Source organism: Varanus komodoensis, unplaced genomic scaffold (assembly GCF_004798865.1).
Source record: "Varanus komodoensis strain SLA01 unplaced genomic scaffold, ASM479886v1 scaffold16, whole genome shotgun sequence".
Lineage (NCBI taxonomy): Eukaryota > Metazoa > Chordata > Lepidosauria > Squamata > Varanidae > Varanus > Varanus komodoensis.
In genome coordinates this window covers 3348322-3364632 of record NW_025335468.1, presented here as the reverse complement: position 1 = coordinate 3364632, position 16311 = coordinate 3348322, and the positions used below count along the sequence as shown (strand labels likewise).

At 44.0% G+C, this 16311-nt stretch overlaps 1 protein-coding gene across 1 annotated transcript in view; it reads right to left on the bottom strand.

Moving 5' to 3' along the window:
* LOC123021357 (sodium/hydrogen exchanger 10-like) overlaps nucleotides 1-16311 on the bottom strand; it is an 85765-nt gene that overhangs the window by 1154 nt on the left and 68300 nt on the right. Inside the window, 2 exon segments of the mRNA XM_044426069.1 lie at nucleotides 934-1071; nucleotides 13571-13831. Coding sequence (XP_044282004.1) covers nucleotides 934-1071; nucleotides 13571-13831 — 399 coding nt within the window.

Here is a 16311-nt window from a genome sequence, read left to right as displayed (position 1 = left end):
CCTTTGCATTGCTGCTGGGTTTTATTTTGGCTATTATTTTTCTTTTTCATTTTATGATACAGCCTTAAATGCTAAGCTTTCAATAGAGATTGCACAGAAAGCAGAGGATCCAGGGCATCTGTTATCTTAAGGTTATGTTTTAAGAACGTATTCAATTTAATCTGGGTTCTGAGCCAGAGCAGGCTTGAGTGTAAATGTTGGGAATTTGGCTAGTTGAAAGCAGAAATGATTTGGGGGGGGGGGGGGGGGTCATGCTTAAAAATCAGATTTTATTGGGTACCAATCTTGAAATAAATGAGAGAGATGTCAAGGTATGATATAATACTGAAGGACATTGAAATATTTGTGCATATGTTAAAAGCTCACACAGCCATTCCTTATATTTGAAAAAAACTAATCCTCCATTATTTAATACATTAATGGACTGTGGGACAGGGTACATGTGATCAAATTAATTGACATAATTAAAACTAGCAAGGTAAGACATCAAGATAACAAGTACATAGAAGAAAGAAATCTATTTCTTTTTGAAATGATCACTTTGTGTGCCTGCGTATGATTTAATGTTGTTTAAATATCATATTTTTAACGTCTGATTTATTTGTGTTGTAATACTATTGTGCTATTGCATTTTGAAGTACATTCTCACAATAATATTTATCTACTTATAATCTGAAGGTGTTATAGGTTGACTGAAGCTGTTGAATAATTTTCATTAATTATTCATAATTTACTATTACAATAAATGAATAACATTTTTAAAAAGAGAAAAAATATCAAGGGTGACTAAATGAGGTAGAAAGCAACACTATCACCCTAAAATATATGCATGTGTACATTATTAACCATTTAAAAATGCTCAACATACATGAATCTTGTTAAACATGATAGTGGATAACATTGATGTATTAGTTATTAAATATACACACTTACCTGGTTAGGAAGATTTTCTTTGAAAGTTTTGAGAGTAACATCAAGAGCAAGTTTCAGCCATATTTTATATTCTAATGAAGGTGGTTCTAGAAATGTATCAAAAGCTTCAAGCAAATCATCTATAGAAATAAAACATGTCTAGAAGAAAATAAAACAATGCCATGAAAAAATATACCTGTTATTGGTATCTTTCATTAGAGCAACTGTCCTAATGTATTTGCAAACAGCTGGAGCTACATTGTGAATACCACATTAAGAACTCAGCACAGATCAAGCATTACTGATGCTAGTATCATTAATACGTCCACAGGATGGTAATTTGATGCAAATGCCCTTAGTTTGAATGGAATACCAACATCTGAATGGAATATTGAAATTTCTGCCTATGTATTCCTATTTTCTCAGACTCCTGGAAGACATTTAGAAACACTGGGATAATGCCTTCCCCTGTATCAGGAGCCAAGATCAAAATCCTAGAACTGCTTCTTCCTGGGGAACAGCAGCCTCGCACTCCTGGTCTGGGTAAGGCAGAAATGGCCAGCTCAAACTTGAGCGGGAGGGGACCCAGCTGACAAACAGTTAAGAGACCACCATTAAGTTTAAATAGTTCCTTACTGTAACTAAGAGAGAAAAGAACATGACCGGAGGAGACCTGTGACTGCCATTCTTCCAGTGGCCATCTATGCATTCTCACATACAAGCTCTGTGTCTGCATGAAGCCTGCTTTCAGGAAGTTTCTAGAACTGAGAGTTCTGGCAGGAACCCCTCTCCTCCTCATGGTTCTATTAGAGGGGCTCCTGCCCATTCCCTCAGTTCAGTCCTTCAGTTCACGCCCTCGGTTCACTCAAGACCTTCATTGTGGCTTTGGAATAGAGGTAGGATCTGACAGGCCAACCTCAACAATAGTAAAAAATGATCACTGTGTATTAGATAAGTATGACACCAAAGCAGGGACAGTGGGTGGGTTGTATGAATGCACAGATGACCACTGAAGAATGACAGTTACATGTAAGCAACCCTTCTTCTTCATGGTCCCTGTGCAACACACATATGGTTGATTAGCAAGCTTACCTTCCTGGAAGTAATCCAGTGTCATTATTGTAAAACTGAAGAAAGGGCTGCCCTCCTGAAGGCACAATCTGCTCGGACACCAACACTGAGCTTGCAGTGCTTCACAAAGGTCAATGGGATAGACCAAGTGGGTGCTCTACAGAGATCAGGGAGGGAAATTCCAGTGCGTAGAGCAGTGCATGGTGTCATTGCCTGAGTAGAGTGCATCTTCAATGGTCCTGAGAGCTATATATTGGCAAGCTCATAAGCCCAGAAGACTGTATCACCCAGGCTGCTAGTGTCTGAGAAGACACAGAAAGTCCTTTTATTTTTCCCTTTGTAAGCAAATAAAAAAATTTCAAGAGGAGCAGAACGACTTAAGTTCTAGAGTATTAGAATGCAAGTACTCAACAAACATCCAATTTATGAAACATTGAATCTATCAAATTCGAGGACAGAGGTAAAAAAAAAGGCTAATAAGACAATGTCCTGGTTGATATGAAAATGTGAAATAAGCTTAGAGAGGAAAGAGGGGTCCAAATGTAGCATCACTTTGTCCATATGGAAGACCAGATATACAGTATCCACCCTGAGAATGCTTATCTCACTGAAACAGTGGACTGAAGTAATCACCAACAGAAAAGCAACCTTCCACGACAGCAGGTGTAGACCACCATGGGTTCATAAAGAGTCTTTGTAAGGGCTTGCAGAATGACAGAGACTCCAATTAAGTGTTAGAGAGCATGTTGACAGGGTGACATTCTTGCCACCCCCACCCCCACCGTCAAGACAGAGAGGAGAAAAATAGGCAAACCCTGAGTCAGTACAAGGAAGGCTGAGATTGCTGCTAGGTAGACAAGGATGGAGGATGTCTCTGGTCCCCACTGAAACAGAAAGTGAAGGAAGAGGAGAATTTGTTCTCTCATGCATCAATACAGAGTGGAGTCTTTTTGCAAAGCAATGCAAAGGAACAGAAAACCTTTCATTTCACATGACAGAATCTCTTGATAGAAGGCTTCAAAGTGGCATCCAGTATCAAGCACAATTCTTCAGGAAGGGTGGTAATCTCTGCATCTAGGGAAGAATACTCCAGGCCATGAAATGCAGGGTACATATGACTGGGTACAATACTTTTCTCTGATCCCAAGAGATTAGCTCCAGTTTTGATGGGAGCTGAAGGAAGGTTCAGTCTAGTATTTGGACCAGTTGAGCAAACCATGGCTGTTTGGACCACCAAGGTGTATTGATGATGCAGTCCATTCTGTCTTGACTAACCTTCACTAGCATTCCCATGATCAAAGGAAATGGGTAAAATAGGTAAAATAATGTCCCCAACCAGATCAGAAGAACAGTGTCTCTCAGATACTCTCTACCCACTCCTGCCTGAGAGCAGAAGCTAAGGCATAGTGCTTTGTTCATGTGGCAAAAAGACTAACTGTAGGCAACCCCAACATTGAGAAGATCTCTCTCAGCATGCTGGTGTCTAACTGCCATTTGTGCAATTCAAAATGTGGATGGCTGTCATCCAAGGTGTTGTCACTGCCTGCAACATGGATGACTATAAGAATGAAACCCCTGTTGACACACCAATTCCAGAACCTGATGACTAGATGGGCCAGAGAGAGAAACTGTTTGTGGATATAGAAGACCACAGTGATGCTGCCTTGGCTATCTGAGAACAGTGATGAGAAAGCAAAGTTTTTAAAAGCAGTGAGGGCTGTGCAAGCACTTTTTAGTGAAAGCCAGCTTGGGGGAGACAAAAGGAATCCCTTTAGTGAGGTTGTAATGATGCATCTACCACTCAAGACTCATCCAGATGGATTTTGGAATCCAGAGGTGAGTTTGTTGAAGGTTGTCCATGGGATTATATGGATATATAAACCATAGCTGCAGAAGACACAACCACAGTCTGACTAGCAGCACTACCACAACCACTGCTGCCATAAAACCTAGGAGCCACTGGATTTGAAAGGTGGTGACAACAGGGTGCTTTCACTGACTGTTGGTTATCTTAAGACCAAGTCTCTGGGTTATAGAAGTTAAGCTCTTACCAAATTCAAGATGAGCTAGGCTGTGGCAGGGAAAGGAGATTTTTCTAAGTTTATACAAAGCTCAAACTTGTCCAAATATGTACCTGTAGCATTGAGGGAATAAAACAAATCTTGTTTAGATGGTGCCACAATCAGCTAGACATCCATGTGGAGATAAATCTGGATCCCCTGTAGGTGGACATGGGCAGAGACTACCACCATACACTTTGTGAAGACCCTTGGAGCTGTGGGTAGTCCAAAAGGAAGAACAAAAAAACAAAAGGCCTCTCTTCCAATTTGGAAACATAGGAAATGCCTGTTCGAGTGGAAATAAGCATCTCCTTTGCACAGCAAGAAATGTTCTGCAATATGCCCATATTAAATTTCTTCAATGGGATGAAGGCATTGATAGTCCTCCATCCTGCTTCAGTACTGTCAAGTATCTGGAGTAGAAGCCAAATTCCCTAGAGATACAGTAATTTATAGCTTTTTGTTCCACAGCACCAGCTGAAGCATACCCAAGCCAGTGTGTTTTGGGGTGTGTATAAGGCGTGTAGTTCCCCTCTGGTTTTTCTTTAGCATTTGTCCCTGTAACCATACCATTGAAGTAGGGATGGCAAAGTTTGAGGAGCAAGATCTTAACATGGAGAGGTTCACAAAGGTTTACCATGCAGTTACTGAGGTCCTCAGCTGCTACAAGTCCATTTATGATGAGAATAAGAAAATGGTTGCAGAAAAAAACCCTTGAAAGTGACTCCAGTAGTAACCTCCCACTCTCCGGCACCAGGTCCATTTCCATCATCATCAATTAATGTTAGGCTTAATGTTATGTCAAGAATATTCTAAACTCTATTGAGAACTGTTTATTTTATTTGTGTTTTATCTGTTTACAATACTTCCAAAGATTCCAAAGAAGGATGAAGGGATATTTTTTAAACAGAAAAAAGAGCAAAAGATCAGTAGCACAGTAAAAAAGATAGGAAAAGGGTAATTAGGGAAATGTTAAAAGAAGACAAGAGGTAAAAACAGAGAAGCAGCAGCAACTGAAAAATCATTACTGATTACAAACAGACAAACTCCCCAAGGCTATACACAATTGTGGTAAAAGTGGAACAGAGGTTATGGGCAGGAAGCCCTCTCCTACCCTCAGTGTTGGTGCGTTAGATGGGTTTCTGCCAAAACATTCTCAGCTTTAGAAACTTCCCACAGAGAGGCTCCACACAGACACAGAGTCCATACATGTGATGCACAGAGACTATGAAGAACAGTCAGAGGACACCCTTTCTTCACCTGTGTCTCCTCAGTGAAGAACATTCTGCATTGTAGTATATCCAGCCCAAATATGCTAGATTCTGTGTCAGAACTCTTGCCTCAATTGATTTCAAGTTTGTGTTCCTGCAACGTCTTAATGCCCTTTCTGAAGAGAGTAGCCAGATTATGTCACCCAGACAGGAAGAAAGATCCCCCCCCCCCCCGTCCCCATTTCCTTGTACATGCCATCTTGGCTACCAGAACCTTGATTAACCTGTTGCTTCCAAAGTTAGCCAAAATGGTAGTGGCTCAGTACTGAAAATGGAAGTTGTTGAAATGAGAATCAGAGTTTTCCTGAGACTGGTTTGGAAGCAAATTTGGTGATAAACTTCTGGCAGATTGATGGAAGTTCTGTTTGTTCATGCATGCCACTATGGATCTTAACATTTCCATCCAGAAAGGCTATTTCTTAAGAAACTTTTCAGCCATTTTACAATGAATCATACATCTTTTTTTGTTTTTAGAATCAAAACAGATAGACCCCTAAGCACTGGAATAAATGTCTGTGAAATGACATGCAGTTTTTGGGAATTTCCTTTGGCAATAACTAAACCCACAAAATTCAGTATGGTCTGGGCCAGTATCTTCACACACCTATGAAGACAGCCTGCAGCTGCCCCAGTGTATCTGTCTAGTGCCAGATGGAGGAGTGCTTCTTTTTTCTTTTCTTTTCTTCTTTCCTATAAAAAGGAGTCAAGGAGGAACAAGGCTCTATCACAGGAGCAAGACCACTCAGGACGAGCAGGTTGCTTACCTGTAACTGATGTTCTTCGAGTGGCCATCTGTGCAGTCACACATATGGGTTTTGCGCCTGCGCAGTGCCTATGGCCAGAAGATTGATAGCTAACAGTTTGGCGGGAAGCTCCGCTCCCTCTCCCCACTAGCAGTATATATGGAGCAGAGTGTCCGCCATTTTCCAGTCTTTGACAGACCGGACGTTCACTCTCTAAAAAAATTTGTCAGTACCGAGGAAAAAACTAGAACCACCCATTGACACCAAGCGGGGCTGGCAGGTGGGTTGTGTGACTGCACAGATGGCCACTCGAAGAACATCAGATACAGGTAAGCAACCTGCTCTTCTTTGTTGTGGCCTCTGTGCATCACACATATGGGTAGAATAACAAGTTTACCCGAACTGGTGGAGGGAGGTGTCATCAACGAAGAATAGCTGAAAGAACGGCTCTGCCGAATGAGCAGTCCTGCCTAGCACGAACATCCAGTCTATAGTGCTTTGTAAAAGTACATGGAGTAGCCCAGGTGGCAGCTCTGCATACATCCTCAATCGGTACTCCCGACGCAAAGGCTGAAGATGCAGCTACAGCTCTAATGGAATGACCTCTGGGAACTGTCGGTAAGTCTATCTTGGCCAACTGATAGGACAAAGTAATAGTGTGAACTATCCATTTAGATAGTCTCTGAGGAGTAACCGGAAAATCTCGATTCTGTTCTGAATATTTAATGAAGAGTCTATTGGAATGTCGAATAGACTCGGTCCTTGATCTGCAGAAAGCTAGGCAGCGCTGGACATCGAGAGTATGCAGAGACCTCTCAATTGGATTCAAAGGAGACAGGAAAAATGCAGGCAAGATAATCTCCTGGTCCACGTGGAAAGATGTAGCTACTTTTGGAAGAAACAACGGGTCCATTTGGAGCACTGCTTTCTCTTTATGAAAATTCAAAAATGGAGGGTCTACCCTGAGGGCACAGAGTTCACTAGATCTACAGGCTGAAGTAACTGCTATAAGGAAAGCAGTTTTCCAAAAAGCAAGACGTAAATCAATTGTTACCAGGGGCTTGAAGGGAGGTCGTTGTTAATGCCTGTAATACCACTGAGATACTCCACGTGGGCATAAGCAGTCTGACAGTTGGATGGAGGTTGTAGAGTCCCTTAAGAAATCTCTTAACCAATGGCTGAGAAAAAATGGAAAAACCCTGTACTGTCCCATACTCTTATGGAGGATGGTTTAAGCCTGGAACAGTGGAGTTCGAAGAGGAACTGAAGGATCTGATCTATGGATGCAGAGCTCGGTGAAAACGAATGGGATTCGGCAAAAATAGAGAATCTACGCCACTTTGCCATGTACGATTTTCGAGTGGATGGCCTTAGTGCAGAATTGAGAATATATTAGATGTCCAGATGAAGAACTCGCGAGGCCGACAGAACAGTCATTGGATCCAAGGACGCAGAAGAAGTAGATGGAATCACAGCATAGAATGGTGTGTCGGATCTAGGGATAGAAGCAGTAGGAACCGCAGACGGCATTGGTACCGTGCCAGCGTTAACTGCTATCGAATTCGCCAGGCTGTCAGCTTCAGCAACGCTAGATCCGGGTGTCAGATTGCGCCCTCCTGTTGAGTTATAAGATAAGGAATGGGAGGGAGTTGAAGGTATTCGTCTCAGGAAATGCGAAGAAGTGTCGAAAACCATGGCTGGCGTGGCCACCAAGGAGTTATCAGCAGTCCTGTGGCCCCGTCATGAATGATCTTTGCTATTACTCTCATGATGAGGAGAATCGGGAGGAAAGCGTAAAAGATCGTATCGTTCCAAGGGATCATAAAGGCATCCCCGAACGACCCCTGTCCGACTCCCGCTCTCCAACAAAAAGTCTTGCACACCCTGTTTTGTCGGGTGGTGAACAGGTCTATATCTGGGAGACCCCATTGCTGGAACAGCCTGTTGCAAGTCTGGCAATCTAGTTCCTATTCGTGCGACTTGGACATGTGCCTGCTCAAGAGATCTGCTTCTACATCGTCCGTACCCACTAGATGCACTGCCATCAGGGTGATGTCTCTCGATATGCACCACTCCCAGATTTGCATCGACAAACGGGCTAATTTTGGAGACCTCGTCCCCCCTTGCTTGTTTAAATAAAAGACCGTGGCCATGTTGTCCGAAGTTATTTGGACAACTTGACGGCAAAGCACGTCCTTGAATGATTGTAGTGCTTTGAATACTGCAAGTAGTTCCAGGAAGTTGATATGATTCCTGGACTCCTGTCGGTTCCAAACACCCTGTGTGCATAGGTTGGAGCACAGGGCTCCCCATCCCAGGAGGGACGCATTGGTACCGAGAGTCACTGTAGGGTACCGAGGTCGAAACGGAACTCCGATGTTTAGGTTTTCTGATGCCATCCACCATCGTAGAGACTGTAGGACAGAGGACGGGAGTCGAATCAGCTTCGTAGGCGAATCCGTCTGTGGCAGGAATGTTCCGTTGAAGAACAGTTGAAGGGGGCGAAGCCGGAGTTTGGCATACAGGACTACAGCAATGGATGCTGCCATGTGTCCCAAACGTCTCTGAACAGACCGGGCAGAAACAGTTCCTTCTCGTCGAATTCAGTGGATGTGTTGAGCGATAGTGCACTATCTGTCTTGGGGGAGGAAGGCCTTCACCACCGTAGAATCCAGTCAAGCTCCAATAAAGTTGATCGTCTGCGTAGGGACAAGAGAAGATTTCTCACAATTAATGCAGAGTCCAAGGTCTTGCAATAAGTCACAAGCCATTTTTACAGAGGAGCTAAGTCCTTCTCTAGTCTGGGAGACCAAAAGCCAGTCATCGAGGTAAGGGTGTATCTGAATTTCACGTAGTCGAAGGTATGCGCAGACGGGGGCCGTACACTTCGTGAAAACCCTCAGTGCAGTGGCCAGTCCAAATGGCAGCACCTTGAATTCGTAGATTTGAGAAGCTACCGCGAAACAGAGGAAACGCCTATGATATGGATGGATTGAAATATGAAAATAGGCATCCCTCAAGTCCAGTGAGGCGAACCAATCCCCTCTCTCCAGCAACGGCAGGATATTTTGAAGTCTGGTCATCCAAAACTTCTTTGGTGTTATAAATTTATGGAGAGCCCTGAGGTCCAATATCAGTCGAAGACCTCCATCTCGTTTCAGGACCGTAAAATATCTAGAATAGAATCCGTGGAGTCCTTCTGATAAAGACAAGCAACGTATAGCTCCTTTAGACAGGAGTTGATAAACCTGGTCTAACAATACTGGCAAGCATGGAGTAAACCCGAAAGGACTCGATGATGGAACGATGTCGAATTCAATTCTATATCCGTGCTGGATGATGGATAACACCCACCCATGAGATGTAATGGACTCCCAAATGGGGAGTCGGCTTTTCAGCCCGTCCCCAAATGAGAGGGGGGAGGGGGGAGTTGGAAGGAAAGGAAAGGTTCACCCGCCCCATCAGCGCTGGTGTCTATCTCCTTTGAAACGGCGGCGGCTTTGCGGGAATCGCTGGGGTGGTTGTTTGCGGCGTTGCTAGCGATGTTGTGGCTGTTGGTGGGGTGGGTATTGTTGTCTATACTGTGGATGGGTCCACGACCACTTACGTCGAGGGAGAGGTTGCATCTCTATATGCCGGGCCATCATCCTCGACTCGTGGATCTTCTTCAACTTGTGATCAGTCTTAGCGTTGAAGAGGCCGGATCCATCAAAGGGCATCTCCTCGATCCTTCTCTTCATCTCTTCCGGAAAGTTGCAGTTACGCAACCAGGCGTGTCTCTGGAGAGAGATGGCGCCGACGGGAGCCCTCGAGTCTGTATCCACATGGTGCCTAGCTGTGGATAGCTGTTGCATTGTGACCTGCATTGCCTCCTTTACGAACACTTGCGCCAAGTTGCCTTGATTATCTGGGAGGGTGGCAATGATATTGTCCAGGCGCTGCATAATGAAATATTGATAACATGCCAAGGTCGCCTCATCATTCAAAATTCTTAGGCTGGGTCCCGAGGCTGTACAGACCCGGCGCGTAAGGGAGTCAATCTTCCTTCCCTCTTTATCTCTGGGCGTTGTGTGGCCCCGTGCCTCCCGGCCTTGAGAAGATTCTACCACCATCGAATTCGGCTTGGGGTGGCGGAGGAGGAACGGAATGTCCCCCTCACGAAGTCTATACATCGCCTCGTATCTTCTCGAGGTCAGTTGCGGTTGCGTCGGGAGGTCCCACGGTTGGGTCACCGCTTGTCGTAATAAGTGGTAAAGTGATGGAGGTTGATTGTTCCCCCCACACTACATCGTAGAAGTGATCAGTGCTGGGGCCAGGTTGTTGATTAGCCTCAATCTCCAATGACTTCACCAGCCTGGACATCAGTTTGGCAAACATGATGTGCAGTTCTTCCGGTGATGCCGGGCCATGTGAGGTGACCGCAGCATCGGGTGAAGTCGAATCGACCTCGGACTCGTCCGAGTCCACCCAATATGGAGGCAGAGCGCTAAAGGAGGAATCCCCTGCCGACTGTGATCTCCCGTTCTCTCTAGACGGTGCGCGCCTGTCGCCTCTCGAAGCCGTAGAATGAGGTCGATCCCGATGTTTGGTTGGGGAAGATCGGCCTCTAGGAGCCGGGTAATACCGGACAGATGGATAGTCGGGCCATCTCAGTGCGGAAGAGTACCGGGAATGGTACCAGTCATCAGAGCGAGTTTCAGAAGACCGGCTCCTCCGGCTTCTCGGGGGGGACAACCCGGTTCCTGGATCGAGCCCAACAGGTGGCATAGGTGTCAGGGACCGAGCCCTTGGAGAATCTTGGATCTTGCCATCAGAGATCGAGCCATGAGGTGGATACTGGTGTGGTTCCGATCCCATATGGCGCGGAGAGGCTGGAGGAGTGACTCTCATCGCTGCCTGAATGGTTGGACCCGAAGGCGTCGGTACCGGGATCGCAGTAGGAACTGAGGAAGCTGCTGAACCCGAGTGTCGGTGTTTCGAATGCTCGGGTCTCTTCGGTTTTTTTGCCGGTTTCTCGGCCTTGTCTTTTTTGGCCTTCTTGTGCACGAGCGGCTTCTCAGGGACGCTGTGCTTCCTTTTTTTCCGCTGTTTCTTGGGTGGGGAAACAGGCTGCTCTCCCATGGTGGAAGCACCTTCGCCTGAAGGGTGTGAGGGCGGAGCAGCAGAGAAAGGGGCCGGATGTTGCGGCGGATCAGCTGAAGATGGACGGCGGTCTGGTGGGGCTGAGGTTGTAGCAGGCTTAGCCACCAGCCGGTCCAATTGTAGGAGGGCCTGATCCCACAGAAGCTTATGTGAATGGTTCTCCCTGTTCTTCCTGGCCTGTTCAGAGAAGGCCAGGCAATGGCCACACTTGTCCGTCCTGTGACCCTCCCCTAAACTGAGGAGGCACAGGTCGTGTGGATCCACAGCGGGCATTTTAGAGCCACACTCTCCGCACTTGCGGAATGCTGCTCGTTGAGCCATCGCAGAAAAACAAGAAGATAGTATAGCGGGAATAAATAATCTTTTTGTTTTTTTTTGTTTTGTTTTTTATAGTAACAAGAAAAAACGAAGAGAATAACTGGAACAATACAATTAAGGTAAGATGGGAATACTAACTTGGAAAACAAGAGAAAGAGTTCAAAACAAGAGAGCACAAGAAACGATCTAAGCAAGAGCGAAGCAGCACGAAGCACAATGAACGGCAGTCACAAAGACTGGAAAATGGTGGATACTCCGCTCCATATATACTGCTACAGGGGAGGGGAAGCGGAGCTTCCCGCCAAACCATTAGCTATCAAACTTCCGGCCATAGGCACTGCGCAGGCGCAGAACCCCTGTGTGTGATGCACAGAGGCCACGTCGAAGAACTTCTATTTAGACAAGAGATTGACTTTTAATAAGTATGTTAAGTAAAAGAAGCCATTCAAATGCAGGGTTGTTTCTAGCAGGATCCATCTGTCAGTCAAACAGATTCTAGTACATCAAATTTAACCTCCTTGTGCAGCCTTTCATGAGAACCCCAAATCTACTCTGGAGTGTTGGGGGGGGGGGTCATGAGCAGTTTTTGTGGACATGAGGAGGACTACAGAGGAGAAAGGGGAAAAGAAACTCCCATTTTTAAGAGCAGACTGTAGCTATGGTAGAGAAAAAGAATATGATTAACTCCTACAGGTTAAGTATGTATAAAGTTACTTCTGTCTTTATCAGTGCTGCAAAAAAAACTAAGATCTTCTATCTAAGGAATATCGGGATTTAAACCCAAGCAAAAGCAATCTTTAATAAAAACATAATACCACTGGTATCCTCTGAGTTTCAGGTAATACTTCTAATCCTATCACATTGCAACAGAGAAGTTTTCCAAAATGATTCTATGCATAACTTCTTGGAGTGTAATGTATCTCTTCTAACAATTTCCAGAGTCATAAAGGTGAGAAAATTTATACTTGTGTATGTACCTGTGGATTCCAACAGCTACAGAGCCCTATCCTCCAAATTGAAGTTCTTACCACAGTTGGAGCCCAGAAAACACTATCATATAAAATCTTATCCTGTTTCAAGTATTATGCAAAATCAGTGTCCTGGATACCCTGAAAGGGTGAATAACTGTCTTTCGGCAAGTTCAAGACACCAGTAATTATCAGTCAGTCATGTTGCTGATTTAGGAACAATTTAGGAACTAATGCTATTAGTTCCAAGCCCATTATTTATTTGTTTCATCATTTCTAAACTGCCATGTAGGAAATTAATGCAATGGATTTTAAATATTTTGTTTCATTTTGCACTCCCCTCATTGCAGAAATGAAGAAACAAAGTAGCACTATACTATAACAGGTTGTGTTTCCAGCCAGGGGAATTATTAAAGTAATAAAAACTACAGATAGCAATTTTGGCACATAATGGTAACCAGCAGGTGTTATTTATTCTTTATTTATTATATTTATATCCCACCTTTTTTCCTTTTCAAGGAACATAAGGCAGCTTACAGAATTCTCCTTCTTCTCTGAATCTTACCCAGCAACAACCCTGTGAGATAGGTTGGGCTGAGAGTCTGTGACTGGCCCAAAGTCACCCAGTGAGCTTCATGGCTGACTGGGAATGAGAACCCAGAACTCCTGAGTGCCAACTCCATACTCTTAACCACTGCACCACAGTGGTTCTCATCTATGGGATGCCTATAAAAAGGGGGTATTTTAATAAAAATATAAGAGTTGCATTGGATCTGACCAAAAACCTATCTATCAATCCAGCATACTGTTCCAACAGTGACCAACCAAATCTCTATGGCAAGCCTAAAAGCAGGACATGAGAAAACAGCATTCTCTCATTTGTGTTCCTCATGATACTGCTTCCAGTAATGGAATATGGTGGAGCTGATGTAATTACATCATATCTAGTAGCCACTGACAGCTTAGCCTTCTGAATTCCTATTCTTGGAAAGCATTCTAGATACTTCAGGTGATGACCCTCCCAAACTCCTCTATAATCCTAAAATAGACCTCACACAATATAGAGAAAAGAAGAATTTCCCAACCTGCACAGCAGTTTCACAAGTAACTCCATATTCCATTTCTTGCTTAGTTAGGCAGTTGAGTTCTCCTATTATGGCACCAGTAACCAAATAGTCTGTATAGGAAGATGCTGGATGGCGCTTCTGATTTTGATTAGTCAGATCTTTCTGGGCTTTGTTATAAATGTCTTTTTGAGCATCTATATTAACTTCTTTTGGGGCTTCTTTATTAGTTTCTTTCAGGGTTTCTTTATCAACTCCGTAACGAGGAGCAGAACCAGAAAGCTGGTAAACAATTATAAAACAAAAAGAGCATTTACATTAGCAGAAAATGACATAAAATATAGTACCTACATGTATTGGTTTGCACTATTAGATAGGAAACTTGCTCAGACTTTTTTTCTTAAAAATATATACTTCAGTATTTCTTACACCATAGCCCACAACTGACATTGTCTGTAAAATCTGACACAAGACAGAAATATCTTGCATGCTTTTAATATATATTTACACTTGTAAAGAGTACATAGCTGTCTTTGAAGCCTGACAGTACTGTCACTATGACCCACAAGAGTCACAGGTGCCAATTATCTGAATTTTGCATGGTGCAACCATATGGTGAACTTTTGGACTGGCTGAAAGAAAATAATCTCTTTGAAAGGGAGTAAGGTGAATTCTCTTATAATTATTTGGGGAACAATGTATATTTTGTTCATGTATGGGTTGCACATACATGTGTACTAGGCATAGGAGAGATTCCTCTAAACTTTAGTGCATGTAGTACATGCCAGTGGGCTTCCCACACAAAATCTGAAGAGGCTTCTTTGCCCTCATAGGGGCATTTGCAATGCCATCACTGTACCACTGGTCTTCCACCTGAGTGCACCAGGTTCTCTTCCTTGCTGCTCTGCAATCTAGATGTGCAAGACATTCCCTCAAGCCATCAACCTTTTTTGCTTCAAGAGTTGACTACTCTATGTAGAACAATAAAGAAACCTTCTTAGACATGGACCTGGCTCAAATTTTCCTTGCCTTCTTTCCTCAACAAAGTTTTTGTGGTTCATTTGTACAAACCACTATACCTGGAACTTGCTGCCCCATAGCATATCTATATCTGAACCCCAAGAAGACACCTGTACTTCTGTAATTGTACAGAATTTCACTATATGTTACTTTTCTTGCCATAGAGTTGCAAAATGAGAGAACATCATGATATAGATATTTCTTTGTACAAGAACATTTAGGTTTGAATTTGGCATTGCCATGCTCCCTTTGGCTCTCTAGCCCATCATCCTCTGGCTTCCAAAGCTCATTTACCTGTATCATTACCACCACTTTCATACTGCTGTATGTTTATCAGAGAATGACATAAAGGAATCAAGCAGACTTTCCCGTCACTTTACTTCCATGTTAAAACCAAATGTAAATAGCTTATTCACAATATAGATTCACTGTCATTAGAAATATTACTTTTGTTAATGAAAATATTTAGACACTATCAATATTTAGGACAGAGACTCAATAGGACACCTGTCAGGAATGCCAGGTACAAATAAAAAAAACCCCCTGAACAGGAATTACCGTATTTTTTGCTTTATAGGATGCACTTTTTCCCCCCTCAAAAGTAAGGGGAAATGTCTGTGAGTCTTATAAAGCGAATATGTGTGTGCAGTATGTCTGTCAGATGTGCAGCATGGTATGCCCAAGGACCGGGACACGTAATACCACCACGGGGATGCTGCCGGCCCGCCTGCACCACCTGGCCGGCTCACGCTCAGCATGCCCTGCTTCGCCCCCCCCTGGCGCAGGTGAGAGCTGTGCCACTCAGGGGGAGGGGCGTGGAGGAGGAGGAGCCGTGGGCTTTAACCCGCCGGCCGTGGCCGAGCCGGCCCCATGGAGAGACGGACTGGGACGAACTGCCCACCCCCACTGCCCGGGAAGACCTGCTGCTGTCACCACCTGGAAAACCACCCCTGGGACGCTGCCAGCCCGCCTACACCACCTGGCCGGCACGCGCTCGGCGCGCCCTGCTCCGCCCCCCCCCTCCGGTGCAGGTGAACTTCCTCATAATCACAGGTCGGTGTGTGTTTTCAAATGGCAACCCGTCTTTTAATGAAGCCCATGGGGAAGTGATGGGGAATGTGACTGTAATTATCAGGAAGCTTTCCATGGATCAGAACGGTGCCTGCTTTATTAAGTTAATAGAAGGACCAATATCTGTTAGTTCATCAGACACATTTTTTTTAGGATCAGTGGATATTTGAACAGCATTACCTTCGTGCATAAAGTTTATTCTTCAAAGGCTACTTAGTCCACTGTGTGTTTGATTTACCGTACAATATCTCATTTTTTGTCCGAAGTTTTTTTCTATTATTTACTAGTAGGGCCGCGTGGACATTTTTGGCTTTTTTAGATTTGTTATTGAATTGTCTGCAGCAGCTCTTGTATAACTGGTGTAGATTGTGGATTCCTTCAATAATTCCACTACTGACTAAGAAAGTGATGTCAGTGATTGTGAGCAACAGAGCTTCATAAATTCTGACTCTAGTGATGATGAGTTCTATGGGTTCAACGAAAACTAGAAGAGTACTCAAACTTTAAAGTCTCTCTTTTGTTCATGACACTGATGATGGTTCTTAATGCCACTGTTGACTGCTGTTCACTTTAGAAGGTTGAAATATGGCATTACTGTATTCTGTTATAGTTTATTAAATAGTTTAGTAAACCATTTGATTCAGAATATTTTTTTTCTTGTTTTCCTCCTC